Source organism: Terrapene carolina, unplaced genomic scaffold, assembly GCF_002925995.2.
Source record: "Terrapene carolina triunguis isolate 2854851 unplaced genomic scaffold, T_m_triunguis-2.0 Scaffold242, whole genome shotgun sequence".
Taxonomy (NCBI): Eukaryota; Metazoa; Chordata; order Testudines; family Emydidae; genus Terrapene; species Terrapene triunguis.
Genome location: NW_020664593.1, coordinates 1975217 through 1998770, shown reverse-complemented (window position 1 = coordinate 1998770; position 23554 = coordinate 1975217). Strand labels below are relative to the sequence as shown.

The 23554-nt window shown below is 49.7% G+C and overlaps 1 protein-coding gene across 1 annotated transcript in view; it reads right to left on the bottom strand.

Moving 5' to 3' along the window:
- SPAG17 (sperm associated antigen 17) overlaps positions 1 to 23554 on the bottom strand; it is a 244626-nt gene that overhangs the window by 60500 nt on the left and 160572 nt on the right. Inside the window, exons 23-24 of the mRNA XM_026657376.1 lie at positions 14038 to 14151; positions 5283 to 5497 (exon numbers count right to left, since the gene is read on the bottom strand). Of these exons, the coding sequence (XP_026513161.1) occupies positions 5283 to 5497; positions 14038 to 14151 (329 nt within the window). The remainder of the gene's footprint in view (positions 1 to 5282; positions 5498 to 14037; positions 14152 to 23554) is intronic.

The window sequence follows — 23554 nt, the reverse complement described above, 5'->3', positions numbered from 1 at the left end:
TCCCCTGACCACCCCCTCCAGAGACCCCCTACCCTAACTGCCCCCCCTGGACCCTTCTTGCTCCCTGTCCCCTGACTACCCTGACCCTTATCCACCCTCCGCCCCCTGACAGACCCCAGAACTCCCTTGCCCCATCCAACCCCCCCTGCTCCCTGACTGCCCCCTCCAGAGACCCCCTGCCCCTAACCACCCTGCCCGGGATCCCACCCCTTATCCAACGCCCCCAGCCCCGGACCCTTTACCATGAGGCTCCAAGCAGAGCACGCAGCCCCGCCCCTCAGAGCGCTGCGCACGTGGCAGCATGGCTCTGGTTGAGCGGGGACCATGTCTGCCTCCCTGTGGAGCCAAACACTGCCCCGTGGGAGCATGCAGCCCCGGCCCCCAGAGCGCTGCGTGCGCGGCGACAGGGCTCCAGGGGAGGGGAGGAAGGCGGGGGAGGGGCCGGTGGCTTGCTGCGCTCGGCCGGGCGCTCCAGCCCGGGAGCGCGGACCCCGCGGTTTGCCGTGCCGGGAGAGTGGGGCCATTTGCCCACCCTGTGCGCACGCCTATGCTTCTGCTCCCTGCCCCCGCGGGGGGAGCGGGCTGGGCTGGGCTGGCCAGGATTTTTAATGGCTCGCTGGAGTCCTGGCAGGCAGCAGCGTGCCATTAAAAATCGGCTTGCGTGCTGTCTTTGGGAACCCAGACCTGAGTTATGGGAACCCGGATCTACGGGCTTGGCTCGAAGCGGCAGAGCAGGTCTTCCGGCAGGCAGAGGCACGTACCTGGGAGATGGCCCGCAGCTGGGAGGCTGCGGAGTGGAAGTGTGTGAGCCTGGAGGGGCAACCCTGGAGAGCAACTTTTGGGGAGCCCCGGCCATGAGGCCCCCCCAATCCAAGGGTGGGGATTTTGACGGGGTGTGTGTGTAGCAGGGTGGTCACCCGCTCCAGCCCAGAGAGGCTTAAAACAGCCCAGGAGAGGGCTGTTGCTGGAGTAAGTAGCTCCCATGCTTATAAGAGGGCAGTGGGCTAGGAGCACAAACACTTCCTCTCTAGCCTTTGGAGAGGGAGGGACCAGGCTGCTTGAGGAGCTGAGGAAGGTACCGAGGGTGGAGCAGTGCTGGGGAAAGGCCAGGGAGCTGGGGAGCTCCAGCCTAGCAGAGCCCCAGGCTTCAGGCCGAAGTAAGGGCCCACTAGAGGGTACTAGGGCTGCAGAGGGGCAGCTCCGCTATAGGTAGAGGCAGCAGGTCCAAACCCCGATTGCCTGTGATGAGTGGCTTATACTGCAGTCTGCCCCAGGGAGCGGGGGCTAGTCGGTGACTGGCAGTAGCCTACAACTGAGGCAAGGCGGGGATAGTGGGTGGGGGTTTCCCGGGAGGCGAGACCCTGAGACTGAGGGGTGTATGGCCAGGGGGCTGTACCCCAGCGCGCAGGGGGCACCGGGTCCAGGAGGGAAATGGGGGCCAGGCAAAGTGGGACACTGGCCTGCAGGGGGTGCTCCGACGGCTGGAGAGCTAATTCCCGGAAGGTAGCAGCAGGAGGTGCCGCAGGGGTGAGTCCCATTCGGTTACAGTCAGACACTCCTGTGTCCCCCAAAAGGGAAGGTGTCCCGGATCCAGCTGTAAGCTCACAGCTACCGGCTATGACAAACCCTTCACTGGCCAGCAAAATCCCCACCCTTCTCCTCAGGTTGGGCTTGCTTCCAGCTACAGAGACCTTGGGGTCCATTCCCACCGCAGCAGTCACGCTGGGTATCTGGGTGCTAGAGACAGGAGCACTTCTTAAGCTGTTTTCAGTTAAATATTGGCGCAGACTGGCGTGTCTGGCTCAACAAGGAAGGGTTCTGAAGTCCCAAGCTACCAGGGAAAATGGTCTCAGAGGTGGTCTCAGAGGTAGTCTCAGCACATCAGGTGGCAGTCCCAAGAGGGTCTCTGTGACCCAACCTGTCACAGGGGGCATAGTGGGGGCAGGAAGAGGCAGAGCAAAGGCAGGGCCTTAGGGAAAGAGGTGGAGTGGGAGCAGGGCCTCAGGGGAGCACCCCCCAGGAAAAAAAAGTCAGCACATGTGAGTCCCACAGATTTTGAAGTTGGAGAAAGTTTCTGTTTCTTTTATCTATATTAAATTATTTTAAATGTATTGTTATACATAGAATCATAGAATATCAGGGTTGGAAGAGACCTCAGGATGTCATCTAGTCCAACCCCCGCTCAAAGCAGGACCAACACCAACTAAAACATCCCAGCCAGGGCTTTGTCAAGCTGGGCCTTAAAAACCTCTAAGGATGGAGATTCCACCACCTCCCTAGGTAACCCATTCCAGTGTTTCACCACCCTCCTAGTGAAATAGTGTTTCCTAATATCCAACCTAAACCTCCCCCACTGCAACTTGAGACCATTGCTCCTTGTTCTGTCATGTGCCACCACTGAACAGCCGAGCTCCATCCTCTTCCCCCTTCAGGTAGTTGAAGGCTGCTATCAAATCTCCCCCTCACTCTTCTCTTCTGCAGACTAAACAAGCCCAGTTCCCTCAACCTCTCCTTGTAAGTCATGTGCCTCAGCCCCCTGATCATTTTTGTTGCCCTCCGCTGGACTCTCTCCAATTTGTCCACATCCCTTCTGTAGTGGGGGGCCCAAAACTGGACACAATACTCCAGATGTGGCCTCACCAGTGCTGAATAGAGGGGAATAATCACTTCCCTCGATCTCCTGGCAATGCTCCTACTAATGCAGCCCAATATGCTGTTAGCCTTCTTGGCAACAAGGGCACACTGCTGACTCATATCCAGCTTCTCATCCACTGTAATCCCCGGGTCCTTTTCTGCAGAACTGCTTCTTAGCCAGTCGGTTCCCAGCCTGTAGCGGTGCATGGGATTCTTCCATCCTAAGTGCAGGACTCTGCACCTGTCCTTGTCCACTCTGGACCCTATCCCTACCCTCCAGCATATCTACTTCCAGCTTAGTGTCATCTTCGAACTTGCTGAAGGTGCAATTCATCCCATCATCCAGATCATTAATATCCATCATCCCATCATCCAGTTGAAAAAAACTGGCCCCAGGACTGACCCCTGGGGCACTCCGCTTGATACTGGCTGCCCCACTAAACATCAAGTCATTGATCACTAACGGTTGAGCCCGACAATACTGACGGAGGAAAAGTCATGGATAACTCTTTTCTTTTGATGGATTATTCCACCAGTTTACACAAGGTGTCACAGGTTGTTGGATTTCAGACCCACATAGAAACTGTAAGTAAAAACAATAATATGAAGCAGAACATGGTGAAATGGTTGGTAGAGTACCATCAACAATTCTAGCTGCAGCACTCCATATAGTAGCAGCAACACCAACAGCTGAAGGCATTGGTGGAGTGGCTACAGTAACAAGACCAACAGATGATCATGGTGTGTAGATCATGGAGGAGATAGGACAGATAGCTCTGTAGTCCAAGAATGTGCTCCTTCTGTCAGAAGATGACCCTGAGGCCATTATGACACCCTTTCACCCCCTTATTCACCACTGTCATGTAATTAGGACATGTTTTGCACAAAGTATGCCTTGTGAGCTATCATTCTAAAAGTCTTGATCTGCTAGACATTAATATCGCATTGGATTGTATGTGCTATCGTCATATGTGAAGTTATGATGTTTGGCTATGTATGTGTTACTGTAACATATTGTGAGGTTGAAAACACCCACAAGCAGCCTTTCAGGTAAAACAGTAAAAAGGCCAAACTATGTTAATGGCTCATTGAAGAAATGCACACAAGTACAAGCATTACCCCAGGAACTGTGTACAATAGAAACCTCTCAGAGATAGCACTACACAATGGGAACTGTTTGACCCAGATCACAGCAAAAGAGCTTTCCAGCAAATGGGAGGAAGATATAAAAGGGGGAAACGACATCATGATGGTTCTGAGGTACAACACACCTGGAAACACCCGAGGAACAAAGACTGAACTGGGGGAAGTGATGGTCCCAGGCTAGAGATTTCTAGCCTGTGTATGGAAAAAAAGCTTGTGCCTTAAGAATATACCAGCCTGTTTATCATTCGGGGTGAGAATTTGCTACTTCATATCCTACCTATCTAATATGTTAAGCTTGGTTTGTATTTTTGTTTATTTACTATGTAATCTGCTTTGATCTGTTTGCGATCACTTATAATCACTTAAAATCTATCTTTTCGTAGTTAATAAACTTATTTTATGTTTTAATCCAAACCAGTGTGTGTTTGACTAAGGTATCTGGGGAAAATCTCAGCTTGGTTACCACAAGTGTGCTTGGTCCTCTTCACATTGAGGGAGAGGCCCCACCCCACTCTGGGCAGCATTTGTCCTCCCCACTTCTGTGTTCCTTTGGCTGTATTTCCTGGGTAGGCCTCAGGGTAGGCCTATGGTTGATTCTCCACCAAACAAAAGGGAAATAGTACCATAAACACAAAAACAAAGGGTGATACTTTCCCCTGCCTCCCCGCTGGGGCTGGGTGTCGCCCTGTAGTCTGCCCCGGGGTGTCAGTCCTTCCCCTAGCAGGCACTCAGGCTTGTTTGCTTCCCCTATGGGGAGGAGTGCAGTCTCCCTTCTTGGAGAAGCTTACTTCCCTGCTGTCACTGGCCTGGTAGCAGCTTGTCTCTTTCTCCTTCCTTTTCTCTCACTGGAGGAGAGGTTTTAAAAGATCTCAGGCAGCCTTTAACTGGATCCAGGTGTTCCTAATTGACCTGAGGTAACCCCTTCTCAGCTTATAGGGAAGAGGGCCTTTAACATTCTAGGGCTAACATATCTGCCTTCCCACACCCTCTTGCAGCTGTCCAGCCTCACTTTGTCACATGAGGCAAATGCATACTAGACTGACAGGTGCCCACTCTGTCAACCAATTTATGGTTACAGGTAGACATCTGAAAAAAAATTGTGAACATTTCCCCGCATTTTTAAACCAATTATAGAGCTGATAGAAGATTTTTGAATTTTGAAATTCTGAGAAAATTTAGAATAATCTTTACTCTATTTTTTCCTTTTTTTTTTAACCAACTCTAATTATGTTGTCAATAAATGGCCAAGCCTCCGTGATCATAGCAGACATTACAAAAAGTTATCTTTCCCTGTGGTCTCAGATCGTGACTCAGATTGCTCAGCTAACATTTCTGACCAAGTTAATTGATTTCACTTTGTTTTAAACACTGACATTTGAAAGAATAACCTTGCTGACTGCGACTGTCTTTTCTGCTGAGTCATTCTACCAATTTAGATCTATTTGTGACTTATGATTACACTAGGGGGTAAATTTAGTACTTATTGGGGAATATTCTCTCACCTTTTTCTCTTCTTGCTTTGGAGACTCTTCCGGTGGTGGAGTGATTAACTTGACATGGCTCCCTTTGGCAGACTGCAGAGATTTTGCTGATTTTTGTTTCAGTGACTTGTTGCTTTTTCCTGAAGAAGTGGAAGCAGCAACAGGAGCGGGAGCAACAGTTGGAATATGTACGGAGGGGATATTCAGAATTGTTGCTAAGTTAGGGTCTGTATCATCTGGGCGGGAGGGTAGAGAGAAAAAGCAACATTTTTATGCAATAGACTGAAGTCACATACATGCATGTATCAGGCTTTGTTTGACAAAACTTCAGTTACCAAGTTTTACCTTTTAAAATACAAAACCCCCAGAGACCTCAGGTCCAGGGGCTGGGTGCATGACAACAAATGCAAACCCCTTCTATGGCCTACTCTAACCATAGAGAGGGTTAAGACTAGTGTGTTCCATAGCTTCTGAGATGTCTCTAGGTCGGAGTCTATCATGTATGGGAAAGACAATCTTTCCACTTTCCTTCACCCAAGAAATATTCATATAGCTGGACATGTTCTGAAACTAGTATCCGGGAAAATATAGACGTTGTTACACTTCATCATGGACTGTCCATTAACTCCAGTAGTTTGGAGTTATAATGCTTTTATTCTGCCATGGCAAAGGATCTGTTCTGATGGTCTGTCCTTTTTACTTAAAAACACCTGATAGATTTAATAGAATCATAGAAATGTAGGACTGGAAGGGACCTCAAGAGTTCATCTAGTCCATCCACCCGTGCTGAGGTAGGATTAACATAACTAGACCTTCCCTGACAAGTGTTTGGCTAACCTGGTCTTAAAAACCTCCAGTGATGGGGATTCCACAACCTTCCTGTTGTGGTAACCTGTTCCAGTGCTTCGCTATCTTTATAGTTAGAAAGTTTTTCCTAATATAAATCCTAAATTATCTTTGTTCCGGATTAAACCCATTACTTCTTGTCCTACGTTCAATGGATATGAAGAACAACTGATCACACTTCTCTTTATAACACCCTTTTATATATTTGAAGTCTGTTATCAAGTCCCCTTCAGCTTTCTTCTCTGTAGTCTAAACATGCTCAATTCTTTCAACATTTCCTCATAGATCAGGTTTTCTAAACCTCTTATCATTTTTGTTGCTCTCCTCCTCTCTTCAATTTGCCCACATCTTGCTTAAAATGCGGTGCCCAAAACTGGTTTCGGTGCTCCAGCAGAGACCTCACAAGCATCAACTAGAGTGGAACAATTACCTCCCATGTCCTACATATGACACTCCTGTGCCCTCTTAATACATCCTGAAATGACATTTGCCTTTTTTGCAACAGCATAATACAAAAAAATTTGAATCTCTATTCCTGTTGTAAACCCTACAACCACACATACGGAGCATGTATTTGGGGAGTTTTTCTCACCCAGACAATTCAAGTAATCTTCATGCGAGTCTTTTTATGGACAACTTACCTCAGATAGAGCAACACTTGAATCCCAATGTCTTGACCAACACTTTTTATAGCAAGGTCTGATTTACACTGTAGTACAACAACACAAAGAACCAGTCCTCAGAAAATGGCCATGGCTAGGCTTTTTTTTTAAACTGCTCTAGCTGCATAACAGTAGCTAGTAGAAACACAACCCTCACAAACGTGTCTTTAGGTGGCTTCACAACAATCATTTTTGATTTGGCTAAGTTATAGTGGTTTCAAAACCTATTTTGCACATATACCACTTTTGGCTATATGATAAACTAACAATCTGCTAATGTTCTACTGGCACTGCACATATATGGGAATCAAAATGGAGTGGAATTTTCTATTTAACAATTTTAATATTTGTTGTGCAACCTTAACTCTGCTCCCTTGCGCATATGCATTATAATACAGTATTTAATTACATCACTACACACTATTTTTTGTGCAGGACCACTGACCTATTAATTGTGCAGGTTGGACAGTGCAGAGCAGTGTAGTTAATAAAACTAGGGCAAAGGGGATCCTGGCCCTTTTCAGTGCAGATGGTAGATAGTGTGTAGTAAATAAAGCAGGGATTCACAGGCTTTCTTACTCATTCAGTTCAGGCTTTGAAAGGTGTGAAGTGCATGAGACATGGTGCTACATATATGATGAGCAAATACTGAACGGCTGCCTCATTCAGTGAACAGGGTTCAACTTGTGTAATGGGCAAGGCAAAAGAATAGTATGTGATCATAGATTTGTATATTTTAAGGAAAAAATGGACCATTAGGATTTTCTAGTCTAACTTCCTGCAAAACACAGGCCTAATAATTCCTGCATCAAGTCCATTACGTCTGAGCTAGAGTGAATCTTTTAGAAATTTAAGATTCAAAGGCTGTCCTTGATGCTCCTTTTTATTTACTGCTGAAACAACCAAGGAACCCAGGAAAGGATGTGTGTAGAAACGTTCAATTTCCCAGAAGGGAATGTGGTATCTCCACTTGGTTCTCTTGGCTGTTGGCAACAAAGATGATGGCGTTTGCCACAATATCTGTGTAAGCAGGGTCTGAATGAGCTCTCCCCTGACAATAGCTGGGGAGGGGAAAAGACTTCGGGTACAGACTGTATTTACATGAGCACACCTACTCTGCATAGGAATCCAGCAGACAGAGCTGTGTTGTCCAAAGTGATCAACTTTGGCTGGTGTTGGGTTACAAATCACTTTAGTACTGAATGCAGGGGTAGTGAAATGTTATCTTTATTTTATGAGTAAAGGGCAGCAGAACTGTGCTTAGCTGTCCTGATTGAGGAGGTCATCCTCAACTGAAATGAATTCGCTATGCTGGGGGCTTGGATGCAGACCACAGTGAAAGTAAGAGAGGGTGGGGACAGGTGTCCCTCCCAGGAGGTGTGGGCTCTGTCTCAGACCCCCAGGCATGGTTTAAACCTGCCCCTTCGCACTGCTCAAAGCAGAGCTAAGTAGGGCTCCATTAGGAGTCTTTTGTTAAGTGCTCTTTAGAGCTGAAATAACTTGTTGTGGGACAGTGTTGCTGCCCAGCCTGCTTCAGCAATGAAGTTTCCTCACTAAGAGCTGACAGTCACTGAGAGCTGAAAATCACTAAGAGCTGGGGAGGAACCTCAGAGACTGACCTGCAGAGGTCACAGCAGAGAAGCAAGTGGTAGCAGAAAGTGATTGTGTGCAGCACAGAGACTGGTGGGGCGGCCAGCAGCGCAGAGCAGTGGCTGGCGGGGTGGCCAGCCAGAGAAAGTGCTCAATGGTGGAGCGAGCAAGGTGCCTTCTTCTCCCCCTTCCTTCCCCCCAGGTGAGAGGTGAACTCACATTGATGCATCTCTGAACCCTGGGTCCTCACTGACCAAGGACAACCACTGTGAGTGGGGTGTAGTGAGGGAGCAGAGAGGGGCATTTTAAAGGAACTTTTAGTTGCTGGACTTAATAATCTGAGGCAAAAGGACGCTTGACTAACTTACTCTGGGTTGGGTCTTTTGCTGATGGTTTTATTTTATGAACCCTGCTTGCAGCATTTCCCCAAACTAATGCTGGGTTTCTTCCCTCCTTTTATTAAAAGTTTCTTTGCTACTCCCAGACTCTGTGCTTGTGAACGGGGAAGTATTGCCTCTTAGAGGCTTCCAAGGAGTGGTGTATAATTGTCCCAGGTTACTGTGTGGGGGCTCAAGCTGGTTTTGTGTTGTACTGTTGAAAAGGAACCCCTAGATATTGAACCCAGCCCTTGTTGCTGCCAACTATGACTGGCAGAAGCGTTACACCTGCATGGGCTCCAATATGGCCTCATTTATAGGCAAAGTCACACGAGAAGATCCTGCTGATCCCAATATGTCCATCAGCCTCTATGAGGACTCTTGCACCCCCTCAACCTGGATGTCCAGAGGAAGCAAAACTCTTTAACTGGTCCTGGTATGCCCTGTCACCTTGAAGAGGGGAGGACACTCCAGACATCACTGCCTCATTTGGTGATGATGAAAAGGAACACGAAGAGGGCTGAGATGAAGTCTCTTCAACCTCTTTTGTGGAAGGCTCTTGCAGATAAGGTTGGTCGCATTTGGTACTGATATCAGTACTGGGGGTTATATTCAGAGTCTTTCCCCGACTGCTGTGCTGACATCTTGGGGATCAGGAAGGAGGAGGAACCGGGGAGGACCTAGCGGTGGGAGGAAATGTTCATGGGTTCCAATATGCCCATTGGTAGGGCATGGAGGCTCAACCTCTATCGGCCCATGGATCCAGGTCTCTGGAGCGCCATGGGACTTCTTCTGGGTCCCAGGAGTACATTCCGCTCGATGAAGGTGAGAGAGCCCTTGTATCCCAGCAAGGGGCATAGGAACCTACTTCTGACTCCGAGAAAAAGCCTGAGTTGCCTGACAGGGAGGCATGGTACCATGTGGTGTTGAGGACCGGCTATGTGTCTCCAGAGATGTAGGCACCAGAGACAGCATGCTGGACTTGCCGCTAGATGGCACTGGGCAAGGAGACGCTGGATGGGTTGGTCATGGTACTAGGGACTGAATGGTATTCGCAGTTAAGGCTGACGAAGACTGTGTATCAACTGGTACCAGACCAGTTTTCTGAACTGCTGAAGAATCTGGTACCAAGAAGTATAGGAGATCCTACGTCCCAGCATATGCCTCCGGCATCGTCGGTACCCATGGAGTCCCCTGATGCTGCTGTTTTTACATCAAAGGGGTTGGTATCACAGCGGGGGTCTGCCTCAATGGTGCAAGCATCTGAGTTGATAACCCTGTGTGAGATGTTGGTGCCAGGGAGTGTCTTTTGTTCAAGGACACTCTCCCCTGTCCTCCAGTCTGTTTGCTGGAAGATGGAATTGGGGACCTTGATCTCCTGGATGAAGCTGCTCCTTAAAAGATTGGTGCTTATGCTTCTTCCTTGGTACCAGGGGAGGTGAGTGCCACTCAGTCTCTGCAATGTCTGGAGGGATGCTTCTGACCTAGGTAGAAGTGCTCAGTACTCAGCCTGGGCAGGAAGGCTCTGAGGATGAACACAAGGCTATGTCCATGAGGAGCTGATGCAGTCTCACCTCTCTGTTCTTCTTAATCTGGAGCTTGAAGTCTCTACAGACCTGACATCTTCTTGGATGTGATCCTCCCCAAGGCATCCCAGAAACCTGGATTGAGAGTCACTCCTTGGCATTGACTTCTTGCAGCCAGTGCATGCCTTGAAGTCCAAAGACTGAGGCATGCCCCAGTACTGGGAGTCAGTACCCAGAATATGTGGGAACCAACACTTTAAGTAAGAAACGGAACTTACTGTAAAGCTCTACTAACTAACTAACTATGATGGCACTGGGCAAGGATACTAACTATACACAAAAAAAGGGAGAACATTTGCTAAGTAAGTCAACATGCTACAACTACCGATCATGAGCAGTAAGAAGGAACTGAGGGAGGCTGGGAGCAGATCTGCCCTTTATGTCATTACACAGTAGCATGAGGCAGCAGACGGTGCATGCACCACCCCAGCAGGTGCCACTAAGGGAAAAATCTCCCACTCTGGTGCACACAGCTGAAGTGGAAGGGACTTGTGCAATCACTAGAAGAATGGATGCCCTGACTTCAGAGAAAAGTAGCTATTGGAGAGACCAGGTGGGTGAGGTAATATCTTTTATTAGACCAACTTCTGTTGGTGAAAGAGACAAGCTTTTTAGTTCCACAAAGGTCTTCTTCAGGTCTGGGAAAGGTGATCAGAGTGTGACAGCTAAATACAATGTGGAACAGATGGTTTAGCATAAGTAATTAACATATATTTTAAGTAAAGCAATGTTTTTGTTTTGGGTATTTTCAGTAAAAGTCATGGACAGGTCATGGGCAGTAAACAAAAATTCATGGCCCATTACCTGTCCATGACTTGTACTATATACCCCTAGCTAAAACTTGGGCTGGGGGACTGCAGGTGCTCTGAAGGGGTGGTCAGGGGGTGCCACGGGTGCTGTTGGGGGGTGGCCCGGGACCCCCGCTGGTGCTGGGGGACAGGACCTGGCGGCGGTGCGTGGCCAGGGACCCCTGCTGGTGCTGAGAGTGAAGGGTTGGCGGGGCTGGCAGGCTGCCTACCGTGCTCCGCGCAGCTCCCCGGAGGTGGCTGGCATGTCCCTGCAGCTCCTAGGGGCAGGGGAGGCTAGGCGGGCTCCGTGCGCTGCCCCCACCATGAGCTCTGGCTCAGTTCCCATTGGCTGGGAACCGTAGCCAATGGGAACTCCAGGCAGGGAGGCGGTGCCTCCAGGCAGGGACAGCGCACAGAGCCCCCTGGCCCCTCCGCCTAGGAACTCTAGGGACATGCCAGCCGCTTCCGGGGTATTCACCCACGGGGTGAAAGTAACACAGAAGACTTACTGGTACGGGGACCCAACTCCAGGTCCCGGAAGGGGCGGGGCCTTGGGTGGGAGGGGGCGGGGCTGGGGGGGGTCAGCCTCCCCTAGCCAGCCTATCCGCACTGCCGGGCCCATGCAGCCAGGGGCTCCGGTGGCGATTTAAAAGGGCCCAGGGCTCTGGCCGCTGCTGCGGTAGCTGTGGCGGTGGCTGGGAGCCCCAGGCCCTTTTAAATTGCTGGGCCCCAGGGCAGCTGCCCCTTCGGATGCGTACGTGCTGGTACCGGTGGCCACTTCTTACCGGTACACTGTACCAGCCTACTTTCACCCCTGACTCCCCACCAGGTAAGCGCCACCCTGCATCCCAACCCCCAGCCCTGAGCCCCCTCCCACATCCAAACTGCCCCAGCAGCAGCCAGTGCGACTGGCCCAGGGGCTGCCTGATCTGCTCGGGCAGCCCCGCAGCCATCTTCACCGGCTGCTGCAGATGTCAGACATGGAGCCTTAATTGTAAGAGACCATTCCAGGTGATGTGGCCAGTTAACACCTCTGCAGTCACAGGACAAAAAAGGGGGAGTTAGTGGGTTACTGGTTGTTGTAATAAGCTCCCAGGTTTGTCTTTTGAAGGTGTTGTGTATGTTTCCTTTGAGGATGAGGATTGAGAGGTGATATATGGATTGATCGTATTATGAAAAGTAGTCACCCATGGGTGATATTGTGTTTTTGTCTTTTATAATTTTTCTGTGCAAGTTCATTCAAGAGTGTAATGATTGCCTGGTTTCACACACATAGTTGTTATTGGGGCATTTAGTGCACTGGGTGAGGTATAACACATGTTGTGATAGGCATGTGTAGGACCCATTGATCTTGAAAGGTGTGTTGTGGGGGATATTGCTCATTGTAGCAGTGGAGATATGTCTGCAGGTCTGTTGTTCTGGCAGGGTCTGGTGCCACTTTGAGTTGGTGTGTCCTGGTCTGTGGGGAACTTGCTTCTGATGATGAGGTGTTGGGGGAGGGGGGTTGTTTGAAGGGCAGAAAAGGGGGCTTGGGAAGACTCCTCCACTTTCAGACAATTCACAGTTCTGAGTCGTGTTAAAGAACAGCCCCTTCAACTTCACCTTTGTCTTTTCTGCATCCCTAACCACACACTATGTAAGGACCTGATCTTGCTGCTATTGAGGTCAATGGTAAAACTCTTACTAACTTCAGTGGGAACATGATTAGGCAAGAAAATAGTAGTTCTCAACCTTTGGAGCAACCATACCAGTGTACTAGGTTAAAGCATCAGATGAGCCAGGCTAATGACCAGATGTGTTTTCCAGTGCCCTACCTCCCATTACAATATTCTGCTGTGCACACTCTATCCTGATATGGATAGAGCTTGGGATGCTCTTGTGATTGTTAGACTGGGGTATTGGTCAGCCCAAGTTCCACTGATGAAAGGAAGGCAGACAACAGTGGCTTATTGAGACTCAGCAGGGAGGCTTATCATTAAGGTAGTGTGGGGGAACTTAGAGTATGTGTCGCAGAAGCCTGAACACCAGAAATGGCATGCAGACCTATGGTTGGGAATGGCTGCTGTAACGCAATCAAAATTACCATCATGTATACAAAAGAATATTTAATTGTTTAATAAGATGCTTCTCTGTTTTTTAAAGATGTAATGTGAGTTTTCACAGTCCACTACAGTATGGATACTATTTTAGCACAAGATAAGAAGTAAATTTTTAGCAATTCATGGGGAAAATGTCTCGGAAGAACTGAAACTGAATGTACAGTCAGACAAATGGCTTACCACAACCCACACGGGGAAACATCTGATTAAATGTTTTCATAGTTTAAGGGATGAAAAATGCTGAAATTATTTTCTGATCAGAGGAGGGTTTCACTTTCAGGTGTATGATATTTTCAGTGACCTCTTAAATGTAGCAGATTTTCTTATTAGCTCTTGGTGTTTTCTTTGTGGGTTATGAAGCAATTACTTCCAGTTGGTGAATATATTTATTGAAAGTCTGACAGAAATTCCTCAATATGTGTACACATGGCCTGACACAAAATGAGAATTTCCATAATCACCTATGTAAATTAACAAAAATATTATTTCTTGGAAAACCAAGAAGATTCCTTAGCAAATCACATTTTCTTTGGCTCAAACTAATTTTCTGGTTTTGCTAAGCTAGTTAATAAAAATACTTGGGATTTTCTTACTACACTGGTCTGTTTTCACATAAGTAAAAAAGTGCAGAGACCTCCTTTGATTCTGAAATTTGAATCATAAGATATATTTGACAATGTAACCTCAGCTCAAATCCTGGTGAAAATTCCCCACTGTGTTAAAAAAGTTATGGCTGGATGCAACAGATTATTGAGCTAAGGGATGTATGAAAGAAATAAGAACTCCCACTGTGGGCTCTCAAATATCCTCTTCTGTCTGTTGCTTTACCTGCTGCTTTTCCTGTAGCTCCATAGTAGCTTAAGGATAGCTGGATTCCATTTTCCAAAGTGGCTGAAAAAGATCCAAACTTGCTCACAGCTTTCTTTTGATTTATTAATTTTCCTAAAAAAAAGAAGAAAAATGTGGATTTAAAGAGAAAAAAATACATATATATGAATTGCTGAACTGTAATCTATTGGCTACTATGTGCACCACTACCTACTAGTGGTTGGACTGTGTAAAACCCCTACTAATAGTGACAACCAGTCTCTGTGTTACTGGAGCCAAACATCGTTGGTTCCTTCCCCTATTCTGCATATGCAGCTTAGCTGCCAGCCACGTCATTTTTATATGTGCAAGCATGGATTTGCTACCTCACGAATGGCGTAACATGCAGAGCACCTCAGGGATCAACCTCACAAAACTTTTCCAAATACTTCATTAACCTACATCCTATCATACAGGATCCTTTTGTAAACAGTTTAGGGCCAAATTCTACCCTTATATATATCAGGATAAGTAAGGAGCAGCTCCACTGACTTCAATGAGTCTTTTGCCTGAATAAATAAAAAGTAAGGACTTGCTGTCCTTAGTTGCACTACTGGATCAGACCATTGGTTCATCTATTCCATTATCTAAGCATGGCTTATACTTGATGGCTTAAAGAAAAACAAAACAAGATCAAAATACTTCTAGTTAGATGCGAAATACTGTATATTAATGATAGGATTTTTTTTCTGATCCCAGAAGCAACTAGCTGAAGCCCTGAAGCCTTGTCCCCATTTACACACTCCCATCATCTTCTTCTTAAAATTCTGGAAAAACAGATAAGCAATCACTGAAGATCAACAGACCCAAGTTCTGTCAAACCAAGAGAGGAGAAAAACAGAATCAAGAAAAGACGGTTACTCACCGTTGTAACTGTTGTTCTTCGAGATGTGTTGCTCATATCCATTCCAGTTAGGTGTGCGCGCGCCGCGTGCACGATCGTCGGAAGATTTTTACCCTAGCAACCCCCGGTGGGTCGGCTGTGGAGCCCCCTGGAGTGGCGCCTTCATGGCGCTGGATATATACCCCAGCCGACCCAGCGCCCCCTCAGTTCCTTCTTGCCGGCTACTCCGACAGTGGGGAAGGGGGGCGGGTTTGGAATGGATATGAGCAACACATCTCGAAGAACAACAGTTACAACGGTGAGTAACCGTCTTTTCTTCTTCGAGTGCTTGCTCATATCCATTCCAGTTAGGTGACTCCCAAGCCCCACCTAGGAGGAGGGGTCGGAGTGAGATATTGCCGTGTGCAGAATCGCTGACCCGAATGCAGCATCGTCTCTGGATTGTTGCACCAGTGCATAGTAAGCAGCGAACGTGTGGACCGATGACCAAACTGCAGCTCTACAAATGTCCTGGATCGGGACTTGAGCCAGGAAGGCAGTCGAGGAGGCCTGGGCCCTCGTGGAGTGAGCGGTGAGGCGTGGCGTCGGTACACCGGCCAGGTCGTAACAAGCACGAATACAGGACGTGATCCAAGAGGACAGGCACTGTGAAGAGACCGGTGAGCCTTTCATCCGGTCGGCCACCGCAACGAAGAGTTGCGTCGTCTTCCTAAATGGCTTTGTATGGTCGATATAGAAAGCCAGGGCCCTGCGTACGTCCAAAGAATGCAAACGCTGGTCTTGACGAGTAGCGTGTGGTTTCGGATGGAAGACCGGGAGAAATATATCCTGGTTGACGTGGAAAGGTGACACCACCTTCGGAAGAAAGGCAGGGTGGGGGCGAAGCTGCACCTTGTCCTTGTGGAACACCTTGTATGGGGGTTCGGACGTAAGCGCTCTGAGTTCAGAAATGCGCCGTGCTGAGGTGATGGCTACGAGGAAGGCTGTCTTCCAGGATAAATACAGGAGTGAACAGGTCGCCAATGGTTCAAACGGAGGCCCTGTGAGCCTGGAGAGAACGAGGTTGAGGTCCCACGTCGGAACCGGCTGGCGTTGCTGTGGGCACAGCCGGTCTAAGCCCTTGAGGAATCTGACGACCATCGGGTTAGAGAAGACCGAGGACGTGAGTTCTCCTGGGTGGAAAGCCGAAATAGCGGCGAGGTGAACCTTGATTGAAGATATCGCCAAGCCTTGCTGTCTTAGGGACAGGAGATATTCCAGTATAAAAGGGATAGGTGCCTGCGAGGGAGACGTAGCTCGTTGCTCACACCAACAGGAGAACCGCTTCCACTTGGCTAGATAAGTGGTCCGCGTAGAGGGCTTTCGACTTCCCAGCAGAACCTGCTGGACGGCCTGCGAGCATTGTCGCTCTGTCCGACTCAACCATGAAGCATCCACGCCGTGAGGTGGAGTGACTGCAGGTCGGGGTGACACAGCCGGCCGTGGTCCTGGGAGATGAGGTCTCGACTCAAGGGGAGCGTGATCGGCGTTCGTACTGAAAGCTCCAGCAGAGTGGTGTACCAGTGTTGTCTTGGCCAGGCGGGAGCGACTAGAATTACCCGTGCATGGTCCCTGCGGATCTTGAGCAGCACCCTGTGGACCAACGGAAATGGAGGAAAGGCGTAGAACAGGTGGTCCTTCCACGTTAGAAGGAAGGCGTCTGACCGAGAGCCCGGGGCTCGCCCGTGTAGGGAGCAGAATGCCTGGCACTTCCTGTTGGCCCGAGATGCAAAGAGGTTGACCTGGGGAAATCCCCACCTCTGGAAGACGGAATAGATGACGTCTGGACGAATTGACCACTCGTGCGTCTGGAAGGACCTGCTGAGACGGTCCGCCAGCGTATTCTGGACTCCAGGAAGGAACGATGCCGTGAGATGTATCGAGTGGGCGATGCAGAAGTCCCACAGGCGAATGGCCTCTTGGCATAGGAGCGATGAGTGGGCTCCGCCTTGCTTGTTGATGTAAAACATGGCCGTGGTGTTGTCGGTGAGAACCAACACGCAACGGCCCTGTAGGAAGTTGAGGAATGCCTGGCAAGCTAGGCGCACCGCCATCAGCTCTCGGACGTTGATGTGCAGGGCTAGTTGGGACGCCGACCACAGGCCCTGGGTATGGTGCTCCCCGAGGTGAGCGCCCCATCCTAGAGATGAAGCGTCCGTGACTAGGTGGAGGGAGGGTTGTGGGGCGTGAAAGGGCACTCCTGCACAGACCGCCATGCGATCCGTCCACCAGGTGAGGGAGGCCAAGACCGAGGACGGAACCGTGACCACCATGTTCAGGTCGTCCTGGTGAGGACGGTATACCGATGACACCCAAGCCTGCAGTGGGCGAAGCCGTAGCCTGGCGTGCCTGGTTACGTAGGTGCACGAGGCCATGTGGCCCAGGAGGGTAAGGCATGTCCTTATGGTGGTAATCGGAAAAGCCCTGAGTCCTTGAATGACGCTTGAGATGGTATGAAACCGGCTGTCTGGCAGAATGGCTCGGGCACGTCTGGAGTCCAGGATTGCTCCAATGAACTCTATTCTCTGAGTTGGTACTAGAGTGGACTTCTCTCTGTTGAGTAGAATGCCCAGTTCGTGGAAAGTGTGTCACTAAGTGGACATGAGCCTGAACTTGGTCCCTGGTGCGGCCGCGTACCAGCCAGTCGTCCAAGTACGGGAACACCTGTACCCCTTGTCGGCGAAGGTAGGCCGCGACGACTGCCAGACACTTTGTGAACACTCTGGGAGCCGAGGACAAGCCGAAGGGAAGAACTGCAAATTGGTAGTGCACCCTGTTTACTACAAATCGCAGGAAGCGCCTGTGAGGCGGATAGATTGCTATGTGAAAGTATGCGTCCTTCATGTTGAGGGCGGCGAACCAGTCTCCAGGATCCAGTGAAGGGATAATGGTCCCCAAAGATACCATGCGGAACTTCAACTTTACTATGAATTTGTTGAGTCCGCGCAAGTCTAAGATGGGCCGTAGACCCCCTTTCGACTTGGGGATCAGGAAGTAGCGGGAATAAAACCCCCTGCCCCTTAGCTCCGATGGAACCTCCTCTATGGCCCCCATAGCAAGGAGCCCAAAAACCTCCTGCGTAAGGAGTTGCTCGTGAGAAGGGTCCCTGAAGAGGGATGGGGAGGGGGAGTGGGGGGGGGCGAGGAAAACTGGAGGGCGTATCCCCTCTCCACCGTGCGAAGGACCCAGCGGTTATAAGGGACCAAGCACGGTGGAAACGGGAGAGGCGATCCCGGAAGGGGGGGGTTGGATCCTGGGTACTGGTCGTGGTGCCGTCCTCGACCGCACCTTCAAAAGTTTTGCCTAGGCCCTGAAGGTGGCCTAGGCTGGCCCTGGTTCTGACCAGGTTGAGGGCCGGTCGACCTTCGCCTCCCTCCTCGACCCCGCCTCCTGGCAAAGTCCTGTCTTGGACGAGGCGGGGGAGGGTAGAACCTCTGAGGCTGGGGCCTGAAGGGTCTGCGCTGAGGCCCTGGGACATGCATCCCCAGGGAGCGCATCATTGTTTGGGAGTCCTTTAGGTTTTGGAGTCTCGAATCTGTCTTTTCCGAAAAAAGGCCCTGGCCCTCAAACGGTAGATCCTGCAGGGTCTGCTGCAGCTCTGGTGGCAAGCCTGACACCTGGAGCCAGGAGAGTCGCCGCATGGCTATCCCCGAAGCCAGGGTCCTAGCGGCCGAGTCCGCTATGTAGAGGGAGGCTTGCAGGGAGGTACGTGCCACCCGCTTACCCTCCTCTACCAAGGCCCCAAACTCTTCCCTCGATTCCTGGGGAACCAGCTCCTTAAATTTCCCCATCGAGGACCATGAGTTAAAACTGTAGCGGCTCAGGAGCGCCTGCTGATTCGCCGCTCGAAGTTGGAGCCCTCCCGCCGAATAGACCTTGCGTCCGAACAAATCGAAGCGCTTAGCGTCCTTCGATTTGGGCGCAGCGGCCTGCTGGCCATGGCGCTCCCGTGCATTGACTGATGAGACCACCAGTGAGCACGGCTGGGGATGTGTATACAAGTACTCGTGGTCTTTTGAGGGCACAAAGTACTTCCTCTCCACCCCTCTGGCCGTGGGTGGAATAGAGGCCGGGGTTTGCCAGATGGTGGTGGCGGCGTTCGCCTGTATGGTGCGGATAAGCGGTAACGCCACCCTAGATGGGGCATCCGCTGAGAGGATGTTCACGATTGGGTCATGAACCTCCACAATCTCCTCCACCTGGAGGTCCATATTGCGAGCCACCCGGCGCAACAGGTCCTGGTGAGCCCGAAGGTCTATAGGAGGCGGACCCATGGCTGATGTACCCGCTACGGCCTCATCGGGGGAGGAAGAGGAGGATCCCCCCGGTGGCAAGAGGTCCAAGGGCGGATCCTGTTCCAGGTGTTCCTGGAGCTGGACATCCCCTGCCCCAGGGCCTCCGCCGGTGTGGGCACTGGATCCTCCATGCCACCTGGAGGAGGGCGGGAGATGGTGGACTCCGGGACCCTGGGCTCGGAACGTGCCGAGCGGGAGGCAGATGGTGGGGCCCCTTGTGCCTGGTGGTAGGCCCACGGTGTCCAGAAGGACCAATGCGCAGGTCCCTGCGTAGGGTCCTCGGCCGTCTCCTGGAAATGGCCGACATCTGCTGCCTCCGATGATCGGGATGCAGACCTAGACGGCCACGGCGGTGCCGAGCGCGATGCCGCCGGCACCGGATGGTACGGTGCCGATCGGTGCCGGTCGTAGGGCGATCTGTCCCTGCGCGGTGCCGGTGAGCGGTGCCGGGATCGGGATCGGTGCCGGTAGTCTCGCCGGTGCCGAGATCCAGATCTGGATCGAGACGACGACCTCGACGAGACCCGGTACCGGGAGCGGCCCCTCGAGCCCGAGCGGCACTCGTACCGGTGCCGGGAGCTCCGCCTCGAACCCGATCGGTGCCGGTCGTCGCGACGGTGCCGAAATGTGGAACAGCGTCGCGAAGATGATCTCGGCCGCGAGTACGACCGGCGCCGAGGTGATATTCGGCGCCGGGACTCCGAGCGGCGTTGGGACCTGCTCCGGGACCTGGAGCGGTGCCGAGAGTCCGGAGCTGGAGACGGTGGGAGCACCAGGGCAGGCTTGCCCCTGGACTGCACCGCGCGTGGAGGTACTGGTGCCGGAAGTTGCGACGGCCCCGGCTCCGTGAAGGCGATCAGGTCCCGCGCCGTTGCAAATGTCTCCGGGGTGGAAGGGAGACAAGGTTCAACCACCAGCCTAGGTGGTGAAACAGTCCGCACCGGACTCGACGGCCTCGGTGCCGGAGTCGACGGCGTGGCCGCCTGCTTCTGGTGGTCCAACGGCGGACGTGGCTCTACCCCCGGCACCGGGGGAGCCGGCGTCTTCAGCACGGCCATGTCTTGAGCCTTGCGGGCCTTCTTATGGCCCGGAGAGAGGGATCGGCGCCGAGTCCCCTGAGATGGTTTGTCCGCCGCACCTGTCGGAGCCGCCGGGGCGCTGCGCACCGAGGCGCTCGGTGCCGGGGCTGGGCGCGCCGAGGGAGGATCCGGGCTAAGTGCCGCCTCCATCAGGAGCTGCCGAAGCCGAAAGTCCCGCTCCTTCCTTGTCCGAGGCTTGAAGGCCTTGCAGATTGGGCACTTATCTGCTGGATGGGCTTCCCCGAGGCACTTCAAGCAGGAGGTGTGCGGGTCGCTCGTGGGCACAGGCTTCCCGCAGGACGCGCACGGCTTAAAGCCAGGAGCCTTGGGCATGGGCACGGCTGTGCGCCGGGGGGAAAAGGGGGGAGAACAACCCCCTTAAAACCCCGCTAACAATTTACAACTATGCTAAAACTAAACAACTAACTATCTAAAGAACTTTAATAACTATACACAACTATCTACACTAATGAGAACGAGAAAGCTAGGGAGAGTGGAGAGCAGCTATGCCGCGCTCCACAGTTCCAACGACCGTCAGGGGCGGTAAGAAGGAACTGAGGGGGCGCTGGGTCGGCTGGGGTATATATCCAGCGCCATGAAGGCGCCACTCCAGGGGGCTCCACAGCCGACCCACCGGGGGTTGCTAGGGTAAAAATCTTCCGACGATCGTGCACGCGGCGCGCGCACACCTAACTGGAATGGATATGAGCAAGCACTCGAAGAAGAACTCCACCTTTCCAGCAAACTCCTATTGTTCAACCCATTAACCTGCTAGCTCAAACATATCAGCTGATCTTAATTGCTGTGTTCACATGGGAGAGAGGTAACTGATGGTTACCAAACAATTTAGGGCCTTTTATGTCAAAAACCATCACCTTGTATTACAACCAGAAAAGAAAAGGAAAAGAAACCAGAGATCGTTATAGGAGGAGCTGGCAGTGCCACCTATAATTAAAGTTGCCCAATGCTTCCCATTATAAGACCCTGTTTTCAGTTGCTTATAACTCTGTCAAACTTTAACTGTTTGGAATGAAATTTTCCATTCTGAGTGTCTGACTCAGGCTGAATTTCTTTGGAAAATTTCAGCCAAAACAGTTCAGCTGGTTTGGAGAGTGAGGCTAGGGAAAAATGCAGCTTTTTTTGCCCATGTTAAAAAATTCTGGTGACCTTTTCGTTGAGAAGCTCTTATGTTCCCATGCTCTGGAGCAAGGACTTGAAAACTGGGGCAGGTGTTGACTATACCGCACCACATATAGATACATTATTTTCTTTGTAAATCAAATGCACCAGAGATAATCTGTCTTTCATCCCAGATTAGAAACGGCACCTTTGTTTACCTTGTGAGTCAGATCTACATCCTTCGGTATGTGGAAAACATCTCTTGTTCTATTGTAAATTCTAAATACTGTGAAATGCTTATATATAATTAAAGAATATATAGAGTATGTCCTCCAAATTTAGAAGATTGTATTGATTTTGTTTGCTTTCATTGTAAATAACTGTTGCACTCTAGAAGTAATAGGAATTGTCTAGCACAAGGAAGAATAAATGTTAAAAGATATAAACCAGGGTATAACTTTGGGATATTAAGAGATATTGCTTAAAAGGGGAGATCCAAGTTGATAGTAGGAGCCAATAATGATATTCAATCCTTGAAATGAACCAAATTTAAAAAGCTGCTCATAAGAAAAGGATTAAAGAAATTTGTTATACATGAATGCCATCTACTGGATACCAATGGAAGCAGCAAAGAAACGGAAAGAGCTAAAACTAAGCACTCACTTGGCATGGGTCCAATAGGAATATGTGGTTGGCTCCCTCCTACGAGCCCTGAAACTAGGGTATATAAACTGAAGACACTATGCGATGAAGAGAACTGACTGAACCCAACACAAGAAAGTGCAAATCCTAAGTGCAACCGAACGAAGCCCATCCCAGATGCATGGAAAGGACTCTCCCCCATCCCAGGGTTAAGAGGGTAACAAGAAGTGGTGAGATTTCATTTCAATGATTGTATTTCCCTTTCTGTTCATTGACATAAAGAATCGTACTTATCTTGCTGAGTCTATACTCTAGTGAGACCTCAAGTAACCATATTTTAGATTCTAACTCCTTTATAAGTCCAAACAAAATGGCCTAAGAGAGATTGAAAACAATTACTTTAAGCAATAGCTTTTAATATTCTAAACCTGTCCCTTTTGGACCAATCCATTCAAATTTACTAATCCCACGCTTCGAAGTGTCTTAAAGATAAGTACATCCTTGTAAGTATGATAAATATGTTAAGTACTAAAGAACTGAGAATTGATTATCATAAGTGAATGTAATAAGAAATCTTGGTAATTTGCCTTGTTCTTGGATATAACTGCTGAACCTCAACTTTAGTCTGTAATAATCATTTGTGAGAATGTATTGTGTGTGTAGTACACACAACTGGTTTAGTCTACATTTGTGTGGTCAACTGTTTGTTCTGGATGAATTAATACATTGTTAGTTGGTAAAGAATAAGCAAGTGTCCTGATCTGAGAAATACTGTTCAAGTTAAAATTTGACCTTCCAAGAACCCAGCGTTCAACTAATAAGCCAATGCTCCCTGGACTCAATAAAAAAGGATTATCCCATTTGATTCCATTATATATTGGTAAACCTAGTTTGTTAGAGTTCAACTTTAAAATCTAACTGGCACCATGCATGGCAAATTCACAAATTGTCTTGCCTTTCAATCTTACAACTCCCAGCTACACCTGAAGTCAATGGGAGCTGTGCTTTGAAAATATAAAGTGCTATATAATGCTAAGTACTCTGAAAAATCAGGTTCTAGGTGTCTCTAATTGAGTACCCCAAATTAGTGGGTATTTCTGAGCTTGATCTCTCTGTGCCTCAGTTCCTCATCTGTAAAATGAGGATAATACCCGCCCCCCCATCTAACAGGAGCATTGTGAACATAAATTCATTAATATTTGTGAAATACTGATACTATAACAATAAGTGTAATAGAAAATACCATTAGGAAATTAATAATTCTGTTTTCAGAGCAGGGTTTGAATAGTAAATAAGGCCTGGGGCCACACAATGAAAAATAAGTAGAAAACAAAATACTGAACAGCTGCTCATTAATGAACACTTTTCAGAGTAGCAGCCGTGTTAGTCTGTATCCGCAAAAATAACAGGAGTACTTGTGGCACCTTAGAGACTAACAAATTTATTAGAGCATAAGCTTT